General features: G+C 39.4%; 1 protein-coding gene across 1 annotated transcript in view; it reads right to left on the bottom strand.

The window, feature by feature from the left end:
- Positions 1 to 22,974, bottom strand: part of Kcnh8 (potassium voltage-gated channel subfamily H member 8) — a 385,997-nt gene that overhangs the window by 279,320 nt on the left and 83,703 nt on the right. The window contains exon 2 of the mRNA XM_051153057.1: positions 3,181 to 3,414. Coding sequence (XP_051009014.1) covers positions 3,181 to 3,414 — 234 coding nt within the window. The remainder of the gene's footprint in view (positions 1 to 3,180; positions 3,415 to 22,974) is intronic.

Raw genomic sequence — 22,974 nt, 5'->3', positions numbered from 1 at the left:
GAGCAGCATAGATGGCAATTCAAATTACCTATAAGTAGATCAATTAGTTGCTCTGAATGCCAGACAATCCCCTGGGGTGATTGCTTTGAGAGAATTGTACCCTTATTGATTTCCATTCACATGTGTCCAAGGCTATAAGCATACTTAAGAAAACGGGTTCAGGAAATTCTTCTAGATTCTTTGGATAGTGCCTCTACCATGTGCTTTCAACTTTAGACCTACCCCATCTCCAAAGCCTCTACCCTTTGCTCTAGCACTAGATTTTTCTCCTTGGCCCAAGTCTTTCTCAGTAGGAGAACAGTGGAAATTTTGAAGAAGCATAAAAACAAAGACTCTAAATGGACTTAGAGTGACCTACACAAGGCACCATCCTGAGTTAGGATGCATCTGTAGTCAACGGGTATTTTACACAAAGGATGTCTTTCCCCTTTTGTTTCCTATGACAGCAGCTTTATCGGTCCTCTGCCAGTCTACGGCCTTAGTGACTTCCCCATGTTCTTTTATCCCAGGCTTCTTTTCACCCACTGTGGTATAATTACACAGAGCTAGAATCCTTTCATTGGATCATACTTGCTATGTAGGCCTTCTCAATTGTCACTGAAAAAAACACAATGGTCTGAAGCACGGTTCTAGTGCCAAAGAACTGGGGCATCTTGTTCTAGAAGGGTATTTTCCAACAGGTCAGGGTGACTGTATCCAAAGGCTGCAATGATCAGAGAATGCCATCCAAGGACAAGTGTCTTCTAAAGGTGGCTGGAGTTTTTGTTTGGTTGTTTTTTTTTTTTTTCCTGGCACTGACTTCAGTACCCTTAAATACTAAGAGACCTGGAGACTACAGGTCTGCTGATGCTTGTCAGTGCATGGGACAGCCTCCCAAACAAAAAACTACTGACGGATGTCAACACTAAGAAAGTCCAGAAGCTTTGTGCTAGAGTGTCCTCACATGGTCAGTCCCCACTGAGTGCGCATCCCTGTTCCCTCTTCCACTACTTATGAGAAGAGGAGTCATATTAGATTAAGGCCTCACTTTGTGGCTTCATTAAATCTTAATTGTCTCTTGAATGGCTTAAAACTCAACCCCATTAGGGGCTATGCCTTCACTACATAGTTTCTTGCTAAGACAGCTCTGTTCATAGTACCGTGGAAAAGGAAAAGAAAAAAATAGAGGGAAGATAATTTTATTTTAAGGGATTTTCTCTAGAAATTATGTAAGTCAGTCCTTTTCATGTATCATCCCAAATCTTAGTTGCATATCTATCTGGCTACAAAAAAGGCTAGAAATATGTTGTCTAGCTTGGTACCTACATACTTAGCTAAAACTAATGGACTTGTATTACTAAGATGAAATGATGACTTCTAATCCTCTAATAGCCTACCCACATGCAACCTTCGGAATTCTTACAGCTGCAGGGCCCATAAGTGAGCAATATCCACTGTCACATGAGATGCCAGCACCACAAATGCCACATCCTCTCTAATTGAGAAGAGACTCATAGAAATGCACCCACAGGAAAACAGGTGGCTTTTCCCCCACTGGTAGTTTTCTGTCCTGCAAACTGACTACTCTGTCTCATTTGGTCTTTAAAATCTCTATGTGGAGAGAGCAGGATTTGTAAAAAAAAAAGCATATGCTTATGTTCTTTTACTTAACTTACTTTTCTGGCAGGCAACCCTAGGAATTTCTGCTTTAAGTGACTAAGATTGACATGTAGTTCTTAAAAATATGATGTTTGGAAATGATCATGGAATAAAAGGTATTTATTAACAATCATTATGTATGTGTACAATTTATTTTTTTTATTTTATTAATTTATTCATATTACATCTCGATTGTTAGCCCTTTTCCTGTTTCCTCCCATTCTTCCCTCCCTCCCACTTCCCCCCTTCTCCCCTCCCCTATGTCTGTGATTGAGGGAGACCTCCTCCCCCTATATATGCTCTTAGAATATTGAGTCTCTTCTTGGTAACTTGCTATCCTTCCTCTGAGTGCCGCCAGGCCTCCCCATCCAGGGGACATGGTCAGAAGAGGGGCACCAGAGTTCGTGTGAGAGTCAGATCTCACTCTGCACTCAACAGTGGAGAATATCATGTTCGTCGGCTAGGTCTTGGTAGGGGTTCAAAGTTTACTGCCTATATTCTCCTTGGCTGGTGCCTTAGTTTGAGGAGGACCCCAGGACCCAGATCTGCCTGTCATAAAGTTCTTCTTGTAGGTTTCCAGGACCCTGTGGGTCCTACTATTTCCCCATTCTTCCATGCTACTCTCGCCTAAAGTCTCAATAGGATGTCCTCTCCTCTGACCCACTTTCTTGGTAAGTAAAGTTTTTCATGGTATGTATCCCTTGGACTAGTGTTTTGATGTAAGTGAGTATATACCATTTGTCTCTTTTTGCTTCTGGGCAAACTCACTCATTATGATAATTTCTAGATCAATCCATTTGTTCACAAATTTTGTGAATTCCTTGTTTTTAATAGCTGAGTAGTATTCCATAGGGTAAATATGTACCACAGTTTCTTAGTCCATTCTTCTACCGAGGGACACTTAGGCTGTTTCCATGTTCTGGCTATTATGTATAAAGCAGCTATGAGCATGGTTGAGCACATGTTCCTGTTGTGTGGTAGGGCATTTTCTGGGTATATTCCAAGGAGTGGGATAGTTGGGTCTTGAGGAAGCCCTATTCCCATTTTTCTGAGAAAGTGCCAGATAGCTTTCCAAAGTGGTTGTCAGAGGAATATCAAATGGCCGAGAAACACTTAAAGAAATGCTCGTCCTCGTTAGTCATCAGAGAAATGCAAATCAAAATGACACTGAGATTCCATCTTACACCCATCAGAATGGCTAAGATCAAAAACTCAAATGACACCACATGTTGGCGAGGATGTGGAGAGAGAGGAACACTCCTTCATTGCTGGTGGGAATGTGTACAATTTAAAAATGACTTTTGGTAGCAGTAGAATTTGTTTTAACATGTTAATTCAGCTCATGTATTGATATAGGAAGAGTTTTAACTCTAATATAATATTAAATATGATTTATTCTGTCAGTGATGAAACCAGAGCCATCATCCATGTCATTGGAGAAACTTCTCTCAAACACTATACTTCTGCACAATACTGTTCAGCTGGAGTGGTCATAAAGCAGCTAGTGGTCTCTCCAGTAGGTACCAAAGAAAGACAACTCACCATTCTTCTTGTAGAACATAATTTCTCCTTTGAACTCTGTCTTCTCCTCCAGGGACTTTTCTATCTGAAGCATCAGCTGCTCGTTGGTCTCCACTCCGAACAAAAACTTGCAACTGCAACTCTTCTGCATGACTTCGGTTCGTGCAAAGCCAGCCAGCTCACAGAAGCCATCGGAGCAGTAGACTATAGGGAAACCCTTTGCCACCTGGGCGTTGGCCAGGATGAAGTTGCTATCTGGAGAATAAAAGGACAAAACATTCAGCCACTTAAATCTCTTCTTTAAGACACAGTTTCAGGCATGCAGTCAGCTCATGATGCTAAGATATGTGTTTAGTTTCATTGCCTTGAAAGAGAGTGGCAAACTTGGGTGGGCAGTTAGAGCAGTGCCAGCTAGATTCTGACTTTGGTTCACATGCCATCAGCCTGTCCCAAGCCAGGTACCCTCTGTGTGGCACTAGGGATGATGCCTCTGACTGTGGCTCCTGCCATGAGTTGCCTGACCTCTGTACCCATTTTGCTGAATCGCATGATCTCAAAAGCATATCCTGGGGCACACATTTAGGAGTGATTCATGTAAGGGGGATGTGATACAAAGGTATGGCAGGAGGAACTTTTAGAGATGAACTTTGAAGGATGCACTACATATTTATAGGAAAAGGTGATGCATGCTAGAGCTCGGCTTCAAGACAAGGAATCTCTAATCCTGCATGTTGAATACTAGGGCTTAGAACAAAGCACAAACTATTATAAAAAGCATTCATTCATCTTTACAAGAAAGAAGGGTTGCATACTGACCATAAGTATCTGAAGTAGGACTTAAACATAATAAAGTTGAAAATGAAAATAACTATGAAGCGGTTAAATGAAAAAGTAAGATTTATTATAATATATGGATCTATTGTCTAAAACACAAATATAAACCAAATATGAAATGTCTGTATGTAATATCTGTATGCACATATGCATACAGACTTACATACATATATACACAGATGTGCTTATGTTCATGCAGCATCTGGAATCTGTGCTTGTCTCTAGAGAGAGTAGCTTTGGGCACAGAGGGATGCACCTGTACTTTACCATATACTGTACTGTACATCCAGTGGGTTTATACAAAATTCTTCATATATTGTCTATTTTGAAATAACATGTTTCAGAGAGGTTTTCAGAAGGCAGCTTTCTGTCATGCCAATAGAAAGGAGGTTCCGTGTCCACTTCTCAATGGCCAGTGGTATAAACTGGGCACATCCAGTCCCTGGTGTCCTCATCTCCTCATGAGCATCTGTGGTTTGCTTCGGTGAGCGGTTCTTTCTGCTCTGCTTCACTCGGCCCTTGTCTGAGACTACCACTCATAGTGACGGCGTTAATTCCTTGACTTCTCTGGCTCGTCGATTTCTCAGTCAGTTTCTCTCTTTTAGACGCAGAGCTGTATGACAATACTTGGAGACTTTGAATCACATGCCCCTTGGAAGCCATGGGGGTGAGTTAGATTATCACAGGCTGAGAATTCTCTCACACTTCACAGTAACATCTACTGACTATTAAATAATGGACGTGGTCCAAAGGTGTAAATGAAGAAATTGTATTTGATCTTGTCCTTAGGGTAGTATGCTACTTTACATGTGGAATTCCTAGTCAGTCTGGAGGATGCAACTCACAGAATCCACAAAGTCCAAGCACTTCTTCACTTTTTACAAGTGTGGTTTTTTTTTCTTTCCAATAGATCTCTGACATGCATTCATCTGTAGGACAATGCTGGGGGATAAGGCTCAACCCTACAGTAAGTTCCAAGATGAAGGACAGTTGGGGGAAAAGGTGTGAATAAAAACAGTCTATGGTTTTGTCTTAAGATTATGTGACTTAATTAATTAAATAAATGCATGATTATAAATAGTAACATAATGCCATGTTAAGTCCCGAATCAGCGATACACAGTTAATAATGACTGCTAGAGGTGGGAATGTAAATATCCCATGCTTTAAAGATGGTTAGCTTGGAATAGAACAAAAACAAAAACAAAAACAAAAAACAGATAAAGAGGGCAGGAGAGAAGGCCTGGAGTGTTGGGAACAGATGCCTACGTGCAGAAGTGTCAAGGGGTGAAAACAGGAACAGGAATGGAGATGGAGGATAGACATCACACTTCCTCCTGAAGCCGAACTTGCCCACTCTTTATATGGCATCAGCCGCTTTGCTCGTGTGTGTCTGGCCAAGCTGTCTGTCTTCCTACTTCCTTATCTTCTACAGATGAATGATTCAAATGCTCCTAGCGTATGACCTATACAGATGTTGTTGTTTTAAGTAAAGCCTGACCGCTTCAACCGGAGATTGTTATACCTGCTCAGTGATTATTACTAGAACACATTTCTTCTTAAGCATCTTAACCGGTGCTTTGTTTTTTCTGATTTTTGTCTTTACAACTTTTAAAGATTTGGAAAAGATATCTAAACTTGTATTTTTTTCAAGAAGTTAACAGCTGTTAGTTTTGGTTGATTATAAGAAAAATCTTCTTGTTTGTACAATGTTCTGTTTCCTGTCTTCCCTTCCCTAGATAAGAAACTTATAATGTTTACAATGCTTACAATAATAACCCTGATTTTCATCTTCCATTTGCTTATTAACCATTATGCAACACTGCTCAAGTTTCCTTTCTGTTGCTGTGAAAAAAAAAACAAAAAACAAAAAAAAAAAAAACACTCTGACCAAAATCAGTTTGAAAAGGGAAGGTCACAATCCATTATTGAGGGATATCGAGGAAGGAACTGAAACAGAAATGATGGAAGACCGTGGCTTACTGACTTTCTGGCTCCTGGGTGGGCTTGCACTCTTACATCAATGAACAATCAAGACAGTTCCCTGTAGACATGCCCATAGGCCAACCTGATAAAGGAAATGCCTTAATTAAGGAGTCCACTCTTAGATAGATGAATCTAGGCTGCCAAGGTGACAGCTGAAGCTAACTAGAACAAACATATTACTCTTTTCCTTCTTTGTAAGGTATGCAATTTCATTTAGTTCTACATAGCTCTTAATGGCATGATCTTTAAATTAATTTCCATAGCGTCTTTGTAATTGTCTGTAAATATAAGAAAAGACTTGTGCTTTAGAATTCTAATAAGCTGAAAAGACGATGAAGTATTGCCAAGCCATTGGATCTGTGTATTTTAATTAAGGATTATAGTGTGTTTGAGTAGCTAATTCTTCCAGCAAATATGCCTCAAAAACAAAACAAGAATAAAGGAGTATACTTGGCCTTCTCTGTTTATATTTAGCGCTTGTTCTCAATATATAATTGTATTTCAATTCCAAAGAGAATATGGTGGCCGTCTGTGCTTTGGAAAGCTTAGTGTCCTGGCCACATGAATGGTCCTTCTGTTCGGAAAGTATCATTCCTTCACGCTGCTATCTACACTGGAACATATGCTTTTCTGAATACCGATCCTGGAATTCCCAAAGAGGAAACATGGCATTTGCTTTAGAATTATGTACAACAAAGCCAGGGCCGTACTGATGGGAACTCCTGGCTGCCATTCCACTATGTGTACATATGCTCAGGGTATTTAACCTTTCAAAGAATCAATTATGCACATATGATATGCATCTGAATGCCAGAAAGCTGTTCTCTGCTGGTTCTTAGGGCGTCATTTTGTGTGTTTTCAGTTCGAAAGTGACAGTAAATCACAAGACACATTTACATACCAGGCAGTTGACTACAGCTATGAAAGCCTCCTAGCAGAACATTTTCATAGACTAGCAGGAAGAATCTAGTGTTTGCTAGACAGCCAGGCCATTTGCTTGGACCATCCAAAGCAGAACATTCCTTCCCCACTCAAACAAAGATGGATGATTCTTTGTTTCCAAGTGTAAAGGGAATGCAGAGGAATGGAAGGTGGAAAGCGGAGAAGCAAATATTTCAGGGACTCGGCATCTCGATTTCTTCAACTCTTGGAGTTGATATAGTTTAAGATAATATGAATGAGCTATGGTAAACTTTCATTCCGCACTCAAGATGCAAGGAGTCGCCCTGACTTTTTACTGAAAAGAAATAGTTTTCTCTCCACTCACTAGGTGTAGTGAGTAATTATGTCTCCTTTTCCTTTTTTTTTTTTTTTTTTTTTTTTTTTTTTGTGGTGTGTGTATATTTTGCATATTTTTATGTGAAGGGGTACACATGTTTGGGTGCATACAGCCATGTATGTGGTGATCAGAAGTTAATGTTTGGAGTCCTCTGCCAGTGTTTTTCCACCCTATTCAATGAGACAGTGAGGTTTCAGATTGCTGATATGATAACTTTCTTTAGGAGTCCTCTGGCTCCACCTTAAGAGGCTAGGATTACAGGATAGCTCACACAGCCATACAGCACTTACATGGTTTAAGAGTCCACACTCTGGTACTCACACTGGGACAAATGCCAACTATTGAGCATCTCCCAAGCCTGTAATGAGAAAGCTGTTGAAAACTTTGTTTCTCTCTCCCAGTTTCTGAACCAAAAGCTACATTTTGTTTTCCTGTTGACATCATTAATTGGTGATATCACCTAAATCAGTCTGGATCTTTCAGTTGCCTCTGTAAAGTCCTCCAGAAAGTCAACATTTCAAAACCATGGAAACCACTTACTTCCTTTGTTCCAAAATATTTTGCATAGATAAACTGCAGAGTCTCATAGGAAGCAGACAAATATAGTTGCTATTCAAATGATCTGGTTTCAAATCTCATTCACTTCCCTTGTGTATCATATTGCTTTGAAAGTGTTCTCAGTGAAAAATACATTCCCTGTAACAAAAGCCAGTAAGTATATATTCCAAAGGACCCAGAACCAAAGCCTTAAACTCAATACTCTTTAGAAATGTTACGTTAAACTTAAAAGTTCATCAGAATTTTGCTCTCAGATCTTTAATACATCCCTAGTTATTCAAAGGTTTTTAAATTTTATTTATTTTTAATTTATTCAATTTATATCCCAATTGTAGCTCCTTCTCTCACCTCCCTTCCTCTTTCTTTCTTCCTACTCCCCTGGTCCTCGGAAAGGGGGAGCCCTCCTCCCCTGCCATCTGACATAAGCCTATCATGTTTCATTTATACTGCCTGCATCCTCTTCCTTTGTTGCCTGGCAAGGCTGCCCCGCCAGGGGGAAGTAATCAATGAGTAGACAACAAAGTCCATGTCAGGGCAGCACCTACTCCACATATGGAGATGAGCTGCTTGTTTACTACATCTGAGCAGGGGCTCTAGGTCCTCTGCATTCATGGTCCTTGGTTGCTGCATCAGTCTCTGCAGGTCCCCCTGGGCCCAGATTTATTGGCTTTGTTGTTCTCCTTGTGAAGGTCCTGTCCTCTCAGGTCCTTCTATTCCCCAACTTTTCCATATGACTCCCAGTGCTCTGTCCCAGAGTTTGGCTGTGAGTCTCAGCATCTTTTTCTATCCCCTGCTGGGTGGAGTCTTTCAGAGGACATCTATGGCAGGCTCCCATCCTGTTCCCTCTCTTCAACCACTTCCTGTATCTGTTCTATTTGCCCTTCTGAATGAGAATTAACCATCCTCCTTAGGGTCCTCCTTGTTATATAGTTTCTTTAGGTCTGTGGATTGTAATATGGTTATTCTGTATAATATGGCTAATATCTTTTTTTATAAGTCAGTGTATATCATGTGTGTCATTGGCACAGGAGACAACTTCCTAAACAGAATGCCAACAGCCAAGGTTCTAAGATCAACAATTAATACATGGGGCCTCATGAAACTGAAAACCTTCTGTCAGGCAAAGGACACTCTCAACAGAACTGGAGAAACATTTTCAACAATCTTACATCCAACAGAGGGCTAATATCCAAAATATATAAAGAACTCAAGAAATGAAACACCAACAAAGCAAATAATCCAATTAAAAATTGGGTACAGAGCTAAACAGAGAGTTCTCAACAGAGGAAGAAGCACTTAAAGAAATGCTCAACATCCTTAGTAATCAGGAAAATGCAAATCAAAACAACACCGAAGTTCCATCTTAAACCCATCAGAATGGCTAAGATCAAAAACTCAAGTAACATCGCATACTGGTGAAGATGTGGAGAAAAGGGAACACTCCTCCATTGCTGGTGGGAGTGCAAACTTTTACAAACATTTTGGAAATTGATCTGTAACTTTCTCATAAAATTGAGAACAGTGCTACCACAAGACCCAGCCATACCACTCCTGAGTGAACACCCAGAAGACACTCAACAAGGACAGTTGCTCAACTATGTTCCTAGCCCTTCTATTTGTAACAGCCAGAATCGGGATACAACTAGATGTCCATCAACCAAACAATGGACAAAGAAATTGTGATACATTTACACAATGAAATATTACTCAGCTATTAAAACAAAGAAATCTTGAAGGGTGGGCATGGTGGTGCTCGCCTTTAATCCCAGCACTAGGGAAGCAGAGGCAGGGGGATCTCTGTGAGTTCAAGGCCAGCATGGTCCTCAAAGTGAGTCCAGGACAGCCATGGCTACACAAAGAAAACTTGTCTCAGAAAAGAAAGAAAGAAAGAAAGAAAGAAAGAAAGAAAGAAAAAACGAGAGCGAAAAGAAAGAAATCTTGAAATTTGCAGGCAAATAGATGGAACTAGAAAAGATCATCCTGAGTGAGGTAACACAGAACCAGAAAGTCATTAAAAGTTTTTTAACTTTGTTTTCACGTGGTCTTGTCAAAGTTTTCAGTCACTTGAAACTTCAAGTAGAAGAGGCATTGGTTTGTTCTACTCTTTTTCAATACTGTTTGGTTTAGCCTAACATGCTGAAGCATTACAAGCCTAGGTAGAACAGAGCATGTTCAAGGCTTAGGCATATCCAATCAAATGCTCCCTATAGCCTCAACTGTTTAAAGATAACAATGTCAGCACTTAACATAGTTAGATGCGTGCCTCGCAGACAGTCAAAGCCAACAGAATGATTGGTAGATACTAATGTCATTGAAGGGGAATCTGTATATCCTCAATACTTTCTGCCAATAAGTTCAGGCTTTGATGGTCAAAATTTTTATCTGTATGGCATATCTTTGACGCTGGCTCCATTTAAACTCAAACCTCGTGTCTAATTCTTCAGTACTTGTATTAACATAACCTGCAGAGGAGGAAGATGAGCAAGATCCAACCCTTTAGTCTGCAATTTTTTCTGTAAAGGGCAATTAGCAAACACTGGCATTTAACTTTCATTCCTGTATAGCTCACATGCTTTATATTACCCCTGTGCAACATCTGTGATGTTTTACATTGCTTTCCAATGTGACATGGTCTAAAGTTTACTTTAAAAAGAAATCTCTGGGCATTTCTGTGATGGATTCCATCTTAAATGTGGGGGCATTATTCCATGGGATGGGTTTAAGACTACAAAGAAAAAGCTGGCTAAACAGCATTTGTCACTCTCTGCTTCCTTGCTATAGATGTGATATGACTGACACTTCACTTTTCCCACTGCTATGCCTTCCCTGCGACTTTGCAATTATAAACAAATAAACCTTTCCTTCCTTAAGGACAAGTATTTTGTTACAGCAACAAGGAGATTAACTGCTCTAGTTTCTTCACTTGGTGGAACACTCTTCTAGCATGGAGAAAGCCCTAGGTTCAAACTCCAGTACCACATGAAACTGGGCATCATGATGCATGTCATTAATTTTAATGCTCAATTTGAGGTGATTCTCAACCACACAATTGGAGGTCAGGCTGGGCCACCTATGACTCAGCCTCAAGGAAGAAAAAATAAAAATAAGAATAATTAACCTTGTATAAGGATTCAACCAAGGGAGCTTGTGTGTCCCTGGTAACACTGAATGTAGTTATCTCTGGAGACAACTTCATTGCTGGAGATGGAAAATGAATGCCTATGATATTAGAAAGTTGCCATCATCTTTGCACTTTGTGTTGGTTTTGGGGGGTTGGTTGTGTTCTTTCCAAGGATGATAGCACATGTATTAGATTAATGATGCTGTCTACAAACCTCTGCCAAAATTTAGAAAATTACTTACATTTGAAAGTTTTTATTATATTATTTTTTTTAAAGTACATAAGTTTGTAATGGGAGATTTCCCACTCCTTCTATTTTGTATGTCCCCCTCCGCACACCCCCCTCCAGTGCCATGCTTCAAAGTGTCACATTCCTGGTTTTCATCCTTTATTTATAATTTATTTTTTAAAATAGTATCACTCCAGAAAGACCAATATTAGTAGAAAACTCTGTACCAGCTAGAGCTTGAGTGGTGAGGTGAAGAGAAAGCAATAATTACAGTTGTTTATGAGGATATATTTCTCCCTTCTGACCCACTGACAAACACATACACACAAACAAACAAACAAACAACATGAGAGGCCTGGGAAGCACCCTCAGCCTCATCTGACACCCTCAAGATGCTCAGAATCTGTAACCTTGTCCTTATTAGCTGCATTAAAACAAAACAAAACCTTGCATGCATATGATATTTGAGACACTCCCTCAGGATAACATCCAAAAGAGCTGCAAGAACCTGGTGGCTAGCCAGAGAGATGGATCAGCAGGTAAAAGCATTTGGCATAAGCCTTGTGACTTGAGTGGGATCCCGAGAATCTACATGAAAGTGGAAGTAGATAACTGACTTCACAGAGCAGTTCTGACTTACACACATACACCATGTCATATGTGTCATGTACATCATATATACAATAATGGTAATAACAATAACAAAAATGACAACAATGATAGTAACAATAGTGGTATATAAAAAGTCTAGTAACAATAGATGGCTGGGACTGGGCATAGGTGGCTCAGGATAACAAAAGGAAGGAAAAGTTTGCCCCATTGAGTATCATATCCAACTTTTACATATCATAAAGTGTGCAAATAATGTCTATCCTCTTAAATTTTGTCATTTGGTTGAGTGGTTGAAAACACCTTGTTTAAAAACAAATTGCAATCTTCATCTTGAATAGGAGTAGCAATAATAATAATAATAATAATAATAATAATAATAATAATAATAATAACAATAACAATAAAAAGAGACATTTAAAATCTTCTAAGTAATGGGGCTGGAGAGATGACTCAAAGGGTAAGAGCACTTGCTGGTCTTTTAGAGGACCCAGGTTAGGTTTCTAGTACCCACATAGCAGCTCATAGTCACTCATAATCCCAGTTCTAGTGGATCCAGCACCCTCTTCTGGCCTACATGGGCACAACACACATACAGAGTACACTTACATATACACAGGGGAAATTCATACATGTCAAATGCAAAGAAATCTTTGAAAACACATACACACACACACACACACACACCCCAAAATGTAATTTTTCATCTGGATTTGTTTCATGATTAAACTTTTAAACAAAATGGTATATTTTATAATCTGCTTATTTTTCCGAAACTGTAATCAATATTTATACTCTGTCATGTGGACATACACATTAAGTAACCTGGGCTATGATAATTCATATATTAATATAACCACAACTATAATAACTTATAAACATCTAGAATCTATTCAATGAACATTTGTGAAACAAATAAAAGAAACTTAAGGTACACTAGTCTTTATGAAAAGATGCCAATTTGTAGCTTAAAATTTTTGACAGAATCTATTTTATGGTGAATCATGAATCAACTATGATAGACTTTTTATTTTAAGATAAGATCATGGAGCTAACGATTTGCTCAGCACTTAGCAGGACTTGATGCTATTGATGAAGACATTTGTTTCCAGCACCCAGATTGTAGGACTCACAGCCACCTATAACTCCAGTTCCAAGGGCCTAATGACTTCTGGTCTCTGAGAATACTTGCACATATGTGGTGCATAGATATTCACTCAGGGAGTCTGAGTGGTGCAATCAGTGCACAGTACTTACAAGACAGATATACAGTCAGATACACATATAGACATATAAAAAATAAAATAGTAAGCTTTTAAAATAAGATCAGAAAAATCTTGTGCAGCTCATTTTGTATCCTTTTTTTTTTTTTATTTTTTTTATTTTTTATTTTGATATACTGACTTCAGAAAGCTCATTGTCATGAAGAAACAAAGCTTTGTTTTCTTTCAGGGAAGGAAAGAGTAAGGGGCTAGAGACATGGCTCAGTGGTTAACAGCAATGGCTGCTCTTTCAGAATACTGAGGTCTGATTCCCAGCACCCACATGCTGGCTCAAAACCTCCTATAACTCCAGCTCCAGGGTACCCAATGCCCCCTTCTGGCACCTGTGGGTACTACACCCCCCCACACACATATACACACACTACAAACAAATAATTACAGAGATTAAGAGCTCTGACTGCTCTCCCAAAGGTCCTGAGTTCATTCTCAGAAACCACATGGTGGCTCACAACCATCTATAATGAGATCTGGCCCCCTCTCTTGGCATGCAGGCATACATGCAGGCAAAACAGTATACATAATAAATAAATCTTTAAAAAAAATAAAAAAGAGAAAAGACAAGGGGAAAGGTGATCACAATAAGAAAGCTAAATAATGATAAAGAAAGCTCTGTCTTCCTTATAAAGCATGAAGTGACCAGGCACTGCAATTTGATGAAGAAAACCATGTGCATGGATTAAGCATTCTTGGATCATCAAAGATTTGCTGGGGTCCTAAATAAAGAGCATTCCCACCACAAGATTGAAGTCTTGTTCTCCAGATGCTGCTGCTGCTGTTTTGAGAAGCTGTGAAGGCTGAACAAGGTAGGGGCTAGTTGGCAGGGGATGGGATTAAAATCTGACTCGGTTTCAATCCATGCTACCTGCTCCTGACGAGCCAACATTTAAATGTAAACTATCTGCAAGCTTCCACCCCCACCAACTAATACACTACGGTTTCCACGGTGATACACTATACCCACGAAAACTGCAACCCCAAATAAATCTATTTTCCCTTACCTTCTTTTCAGCAGGCATTTTGTCACAGTGATGACAGGGATTATTTCTGTCTGCTTTGGAGCTGTCTATTATAGGCTGGTGCTCTTATGACCTGCCTGAGTCAGGGCAGAGCAGCCTGTTGCAGTCGCAGAAAGGACAGCAGAAGGTGCAGATCTGTATTGTGTGTAGTACTCCTGTGCTTTTTTATCTGCAAATCTCACTTTTGCCTATCGAAGGGCATCATGGGAAAGCCCAACTTATCCTGTCCTTCTACAAAGGGCAGAGAAGGAAAACGTGATCTCACTCCACAGACATCAGCCTCCCCAGCCCAGACAAGGTGAAGATGGAGAGTTGGGGTGAAAGGGACGTTCAAGGTTTCCATGAGCAACTCATTCAGTGTAATTTAGTTCCTTTAAATAAAAAAAAAAAGCCACCAACTATGTAGCTCACTGATTCAAATTTTACACATTCGTAATTCGTTTCTTAGGAGTTCACCTAAGATCACAGTTAATATCACCCATAAGATTATATTTTTTTCTATGAAAAACAAGGTTTTTTTCTTCATCTTATTTTCCCTATTGAAACTCAGATTAAACAGAACATAGCAAATGAAACCAGCCACACGTTGAATACCCATAGTCTGCAAATATTTAATTTAATTTATCCCTAGATCCTCCTGCAGCACAATTTAGCTCTTGCTGGCAGTTATCTTTAATTCAACAAGTATTACTTTTAATTGTAAAAATACTGGAAAAGACTCCTTACTTCAGATACTTGTGGAGTTAAAGAGAGATTATTTTGCCATATGTTTGTTACTACATTTATTTTGTAACTACAAAAGACTTTAAATTTGTGAAGCCTACATTTACAAATGACTGTTTAATACGCACTGGATGATTGGTACTTTTGAGTTTTGGTCCAATCTGCAGAACTCATGAGATTCGAATGGTTTTCCTAGCTTGGCAGCATCTTCCAGAGCCTCACCTGTCCACTGAAAGTCTTCTCTGGCTCACGGTGCTCATGTTAGCTCCAACAGGAAGGATGGGTAGCTTTACGAGTCATAACTGTAAGTGGATTGTAGCAGGAAGCACAGGTCTAAACTAATTTGGTAATTACAGACATCCAACAGCTGTGATAAAGGTCTGTAGTCTACTGCAGTTACAGCAAACCGGAGAAAGCACAAAACTCTGATGAAGGGGCTGCCTATAGAAAACAGATCTGTAGGATTTTAGGAGAAAGGAGGATGCCAGAAGAATATTATCCCTAATAACACCCCCCTTGGCAAGTATGATTCTGCACTGATGAAATGAGGATGAGTGGGAAGGAAGCAGCTAAGTCTATCAAACAGGCATAGGAGAGGCGGCTAGGAACCACTATTCAGTAAGCAGCTGTGGTGAGCAAGCACCCTGGTCAGCAGATTGTATTATGAACATCTGGCCTTCGGACAGTATCTCAAGGTGTCAGCAGAGATAAAAGGACTTTGGCTCAGACAAGTCAAATAGCTTAACAATGCTAAATATCAAGTTCAGATACCTTTGTGGGTATGAGGTCTGGGTGTTAAGCAGGTAACAGCTACATGGGACCTAAACCAGATCTCACTAGGGTTCCCTTGTCACCCAGCACAGCATCTCCCAGTATAATCCTTTTCCAGTTCATCCACTCTGGTTCCCTTCTTTTGCTTGCACTGCCCAGACTTTACCTCAGGTCTGCTAATCCTGGGGCCTAGGACCATCAGCTGAGACAAGACAACTCAACAAACATAGAGGCAAGAGAGATGGCCCAACTGTTACAGGTACTAGGTGCTCCTGCAGAGGTCCTTGGTTCAGTTCCCGGCATCCACATGGTGGTTGACATCTGTAGCTCAGATGGCACAGGGTCTGATTTCCTATTTTGGTTTCTGTGAGCTCCTATACACACAGTGCATATGCATGTATGCATATATGCATGGTACATACAAATAGGTAAAATACTGAGACACATAAAGTAAAAATAAATAAATCTAAAAGTACAAATTAAGATCATGGAGCTAGAGAGATGGCTCAGCAGCTAAGAATGCTTTTCACTCTTGCATAGGACCTGAATTTAGTTCCCACCAATGGTGTCTGGCGGGTCACAACAGTCTGTAACTCCAGTTCCAGGAAATCCAAGGGCCTCGTCTTACTTCTAAGAGCACTTGCACGTACATTCACATATCCACATACAGATACATAAGCATTCACAAGCTCAAAAGTAAAAATAAATCTTTCTTTTCTAAAAAATAGAAACCTGTTACTTCAAGGGGAAAGGATCACGTCATATTCTGTAGTCCTGGCTGGAAAGGGAACACTGTCTTTGTAGATATCTCTTCTGGAATTTTTTTCATTTATTTATTAATTTAATCTCCTTACAGGCTGAACCAAGCCTTCTCCCTACTCTTCTCCCAGGCCTGCTCTCAAGTCCTGCTCCCCTAATACCCCTCTCTTATTCCTCTCTTTCCTTCTTAGGGAACAGGAGGCCCCATGGGGTATCAACACAGCCAGGCATCACAAGTCACAGCAAGACTAAGCTCATCCTCTCACACTGGGAACCAACAAGGCAGCCCAGCTAGGGATGAGAGATCCAGTGGCAGGCAACAAAGTTAGAGATTACCCCTACTCCAATTTAAGGACGATTAGAAAACATGATATATTTTTTTCAGCATGTGGTTATTAAATTACTAAAGAGAGTTATTACTCTACACAAATAAATTTTCAGAAGGGGGCAAAAATACCTTCAAAAACAGAGAGTATCATTTATTTCCTTGATCCAGAGAAAGGGTAGACAATTTAGGGTCAAATGTCTAAAGCCCTTACATAAAATGTAGACATAAATATTGTTCTAATTATGTTTAGAAACTGAAGCAGGCCTAGGGTAAACAAAACAATGGCAAATATGGCGCTGGGGAAAGAGCACCATGGTAGAAGTGCTTGCTGCACAAGCAAAGGTGGAGACTGGGGTTTAGATCTCCAGAGGCAAGTAAATGCCAAGTGGGTGTGGCTGTCCACCTGTAACTCCAGCATTCAGTAGGTGGTTCCAGGAGCACCTGGCTAGTGGACCAGCCTTATCACGGCACTGTGCTTCAGTTGAAAGTTCCTGCTTTGGTGAACAGAGTGGAGAGCAACTGCAAAAGATTCCAATGTAAACCTCAAGCCTTCACAAGCATGCACACGTATACCATACACCTACACATACATGCACCCACATGTGCCCACAGATGTGTAATATGTGCAGGCAAACATATTCACATATGTATGTCTGTATATACAAATATACATACTTGTGTTTACAGTAGACACACAAACACACAAAAAAAGGAAAAGGATAATAGAAAGATGAGAAGCACTTAATTTTAGGCTAAATATAATTCTATCTAGTGGTAACACTGTTTTAAAAGTCATGAGCTACCAGGGTGGACCCACCAGAAAACACATCACCCAGATGAGTATGACCCAAGCCTAGAATGGTCTAGGGCCATTTGAAAACCACTAAAAGGAGAATGTCATGCTTTTGATGTGCACTCTACAACCTATCTCTGCTTTCATAGATCTTTATCTTCCAATGTACCCTAAAATATAGTTGCTAAGTACCTCTGATGGTTAGTTTTTGTTAACCTGACACAAACTAGAGACTCCTGGGAAAAAGAACCCTCAGCTGAGGAAGCACTCCATGAGATTGGACTGTGGGCCAGTGTGTAGGGTATTGTCTGGATTAGTGACTTACATAGGAGGGCTCAGCCTACTGCAGGCAATAGTATCCCTGGACAAGTGGGTCTGTGTAAGAAATCAGGCTGAGCAAGCCATGGAGAGTAAGACAGTAAGCAGCACTCAGTCATGACCTCTGCATCAGCTCCTGCCCTCAGGTTCCTGCCTTGAGAGCTTGCTTTGTCAATAGGAAGTAAGCCAGGATATTATCCTTTCATAAAAGTATTGGATATATGAAAATTATATAGTTATTGGCACTAGTACCCTTATCTTTTTCTAGCCAAAAGAGGTCTGATTTGGAAATTAGTTTGAAACACAGTCTCTCTCTCTCTCTCTCTCTCTCTCTCTCTCTCTCTCTCTCTCTCTCTCTCTCTCTCTCTCTCTCTCTCTCTCATTCTTACTCTGAGACCCTGAACCTACAATGTCCTATTGTGAGTTTCCCATGGTCCATTCAATTTAATCTAGTAAAGCTTATAACTTAATTGCACAAATTCATTAGACTTGTTTGTATTAGCTCAAAGTTAAGTCTAGATAAGAGGGGCTTTTCATCACCTGACTTTAAAGGGCCCTAATTATTTATATTATCTTTTTTTTTTATTATCTAAGTATCTGTATCTTTTTATCTATACATTTGAGCAAGTCCTATCCTGAACAGAAATGTGTGTCTAAAGCTCTGATGAGACAGAATTGTAGCCTAAAATCAGCTCTGAGTCTCATGCCCACATATTGTGCTGTGCCTCCTACAGGAAGGATGGCTTTGTCTAATTCCCAAAAAATATGAGCAATTCTGATAAGGCCTGTTGAAAAGTGAAAGACTCTTGGCTGTTCACCATCCGAAGCTTCTTCCAAGACTTCAAGGTCAATCCTGTTTCCAAGGAGTTTCTACCTATTTTTAAAATCAAAACAGAATCTTGGAAAATATGGACTGTACTTGCTACATGGTATGGTTTTAACTGGCCATGAAAGCCACGTTTATACATTGCTTTTCATATCATTATATAGCATGTTTAAAAATACTAAAATATCACGGCAGCTGTGCTCCAGAAAGCCACACATCCCACCACCTTACTAAACATAGATCAGATAAAGGTTTGTGAGGACTGAACCTTCTATGAAGTTCCAACCAGCCCTGGGACCCCAGGAATGTGATGGACAGAAAACTCTTTATGGAGAGCTTATAAACACCCCTGTGCTATAAATATCCACACGTCACCACAGGTCTGTGTCTGTGCCTTTTCTCTCCTCGAATCCATCACTATAGTACCATCATAGATCCAGTGAGCTTTAAAAACTTATCTATAACCATAAGCGCCTGAAGGAATGTATTATAAAATTAATGAATAATGTTTATTTTCCTAATGAGTATAATCAAGTCAGCTTTCCTAGATTTAATTTTGACAAGTTTCTCTAAAATAATTCTATTTTTAAAAAATAATTTAGTTTAGCTAGGTAGCTTTTAGTCAACATATTAGGTACTATGCATGGCTCTGTGACTCTGCAGTTCTTGAGACAATCTGGGAGTCCTAAATAGTTCACATCTCTGTGTTGAGAAAAAGTCATTCATTTGATATTTTTCCAAGTTAAAATACACTAACAGAAAAGATGGCTGCCATAATGATTTTATTCTTAATTACTCATGCACAAAACATGAAATATAGTAACACAACCAATATCCAGATACTTAACATGATGAATTAATAGTATTCAGACTTCCTCCATGTTGTTTCTAACTTGATAATGCTACAGACATGGTTAGCATCCCTCCCACAACTCTAGTTTCACTCTCCTTCCCCAGAGAATGTACACAGATGCCCAGGATGCACAGAGGTTGGAGTAGACACGCATCCATCTTCCCATTGTTCTTGTATTTGCCTCATATTTAAATGTAAGTAACAGATAGATCTGCATTATGTATTTATAAAATTTGAATTCAGTACATCACTCTTTATGGTGTATTTTGAAGCCTGATTTCACTGCCAGCAAATTTTGTTTCTGGTAAGAATTCTTCTTGGTGACTATATACCAGACTGTTCTATTGCAACTACTTAACCGAAGATATACGCCACAAATTTGTCCAGTATTTTATAGAGAGATCCATCCATTTGTCCTTCCTTCCTCCCTTCCTCCTTCTGACTTTTCCTCCCCATTTGATTATCAAAAACATTACCATAGTTTGTTTTAATTGTCAAGTGGACTCAGCCTAAAGTCACCTGAGAAGGGAGTTTCAACTGAGATATTGCCTACGTAAAAGTGGCCTGCCCGCGTTATCTTTTGAGGATTGTCTCAATTGTTAATTAATGCAGACAAAACCAAGGCACTGAGTGCAACACCATTCCCTGGGATTGCGGTCCTCATCTGTACAAGACAAGGAGCTAAGCAGGAGCTAGTGAGCAAGTGAGAAAGTACCATGCCCCATGGTTTTTGCTTCAAGTTCCTGCTAGAGTCTTGAGTTCTCAACCTGGCTTCCCTCTACAAAGGACTGTAACCTGTGAGCTGAAACCAATACTTTATTCCTCTAAATTTCATTTTGTCATGGTACTTAATAAAATAGCAGAATAAAACTAGAACACAGATGAAGCAGCAGAGTTTAGATAGAGATGAGGTTCTTGAGGGTTCTGACAACCGTATAGGCTCCAACCTACTGTGCTTTATGAACTATTTATCAGAAAATTTTGTTATTCTAACTTTTATACAAGTAGTGAACAAATGATGGCAATGTTTCCTTAGACTGCAAACTGTCTATTTATTTCACTTGTGATTACACTTTGACATTTAGAACCTACTAAGTATGCGGACAGGAGCAATAATACCAAATAAAAGCTGGTCATGACACTATCAAGAGTCAGCAGCACTGAACAGAGAGACAGCCATTGAAAGCAACTAACTTTATGGAAGAAGAAGGAGGAGGAGAAAGAGGAGGAGCCACATAAAAGGCATGAGATACAAAGATAAGTAACAGATTGAGCTTTAGATCAAAACATCAGGAAATGGCCAGAGTCTATAGAAACGTATGAAGCTACTTAGGCCGAACCATGGAAACCTGCTATTTCTGTAGATCGAATATCAGCACTACACCAAATAAGATGGCCCTCATGCTTTCTGGATTTCGTAACACCTGAAGCGGGATTGTAGTGAAGAACTGTTTTGAACTTACAGATACCAGAACCTGTGTGGCTCAAGGCATGGCCACCCATCTGTGCATTTCACAAAGGGACTGGTAAAACAGGAGATAAAGGAAGATGACTAAACGTACCCCCTGGTTGCCCAAAGACACCTCCTTTTCTTATTGATCTGCCAAACCTGTTTCTAAATTTCACAGTAGCACTGTATACACTGTAATAGACCTCTCGAAATTCTGTATGGGCCTGAGCGATGGAAGCACAAGATGAAATTAGGGAAATTATAATGCAGGCATCCCTGTTGCATGTGAATGGAAACCAGCCTGGCGCATTGGTTTTTCTGCAACTCAACTCCTTCTACATTATGCGTCCATTTGATGCAGCTGTTGAAATATTGTCAGCTATAGATTCTAAATGAAGGACATGGCTGGGGGAAATTAAATCCTGGAAGTCATATTATCTTCTTGGCAACCAACTTGGCAACCAAGTTGCATTAAAGCATTTTCATACTATTGATTGAAGTAAATAAACATGAAAGGTGTGTTTTGTTTGCTGATCATTTGCGGATTTTGCTCTGGGCAATGTATTTTGCTTTTTATAAAGAAAAAAAAATATGTTCCACTGATTCCTCACAAGTATTTTCTTGCTAAAAGTAAACTCTAATTGTGCTAGAGCAGAACATATCTCAAATGTACAGTTCAAACAGTTTCAAAAGCCATGTGGCACTAACACTTCTGCCTGGAGTTAGGTGTTACAGATCGTACTTGTTATCAGGTCTGGACTCCTTGCAATTAATTTGATATATTGGCTTAATATTTTAGGTAGCACTATATTTACTTAGGAAGGGCACTATGGGAAGTATTTCTAGGAGAAAGGGAACATTCAAAATGAGATCTTTTGATGGAAAGGAAGCTCACAGAATGGGTTATTCACAGAATTAATTGCCAAATTACTTCAAGAGTAGGTCCCCAAACTTAAAAGTAGTAATGACAGCAATATACTGTTAAGTACTTTCAATCTATAAAAGAGTAACTCCGGAGAGAAGGAAAACCAAGCCAGAAGCCAAGTCTTGTACCCAATCAGAGAGGGTTACTTAAATAAAAGCCAAATTACAAAGACCTATTTCATGGTTCCAAAGAAACAGCCACCATCTCACTTTCCAGTAGCTAAATTTACTGTTAGTTTAAAACATTCTTGTTCAGAACATAGAAGGGAAAAAAGTACTAAATAAAAAGAAATATGAAAAATAGTTGATCATTATTATATGATATAAAACAACCATATTATTTTCTTCCCTCTTTCTTACTTTTTAAGAGAAGTTGCAGATCATCTATACATTTGTAACAAAGGGAGTTCTCAGATGATTAAGGCACAGTCTTTACCTTGAGAGCTGCATAGCAAGGATAAGGGAGAAGTCAGCATAAGAGAAAAGAAAAACACAATGATCTTCTACCATGAATACTTCAGACATTTTTTAAAATTAGAATTTCTCACTTTGATTTAATATGCATTTCCTCCATGATCAGGTGCTCATTTTTCAAACCATGCTACTGGCTGCAAGACAGCTCACACTTTAGACATCGTAAACTTTGTTAGCTATGATGCTTATGCACTCATGTTGTTCACGTAAAGCATTTTCACTCTCATACTTGTTATAATGATGAACACCATTCATGTTTGTCTTAAAGAAAATTCCTACATTTTAGAGCTTTGTTTCAGCGAATAAGAACATCCCTGAAGCTCTTGATACATGTTGCAAAGTTGCATTCTCAAGTACAAAAGCATTGTGGCAAAATATGTGTCCATTGGGGGCTGGGTCATCTACAAGACACACAGAACACAAGAGAAGTCTTCATACCATCTTTCAGTTCTTCAAAGTTTGGAATCTTTCTAAACGCATACAATCTCTTTATACTTGGGGAAAAGCAACACACCTTTAAATTGCATATGTAGAGATAATTGGTTTCCAATTTAAAACAATGTAAGCACTGTTCTGAGGAGACTGAATGGCAACCCTAAATGGACATGTTTATCCATCTCTATCCTACCCTCCACCGAGGCTCAGAGAACATCATGGAAAGGGAAGCAGAGATAATATGGGT

The sequence above is a fragment of the Acomys russatus genome, chromosome 11 (assembly GCF_903995435.1).
Source record: "Acomys russatus chromosome 11, mAcoRus1.1, whole genome shotgun sequence".
Lineage (NCBI taxonomy): Eukaryota > Metazoa > Chordata > Mammalia > Rodentia > Muridae > Acomys > Acomys russatus.
Note: the sequence above shows the minus strand (reverse complement) of the source record. Positions and strands in the feature narration are given on the sequence as shown.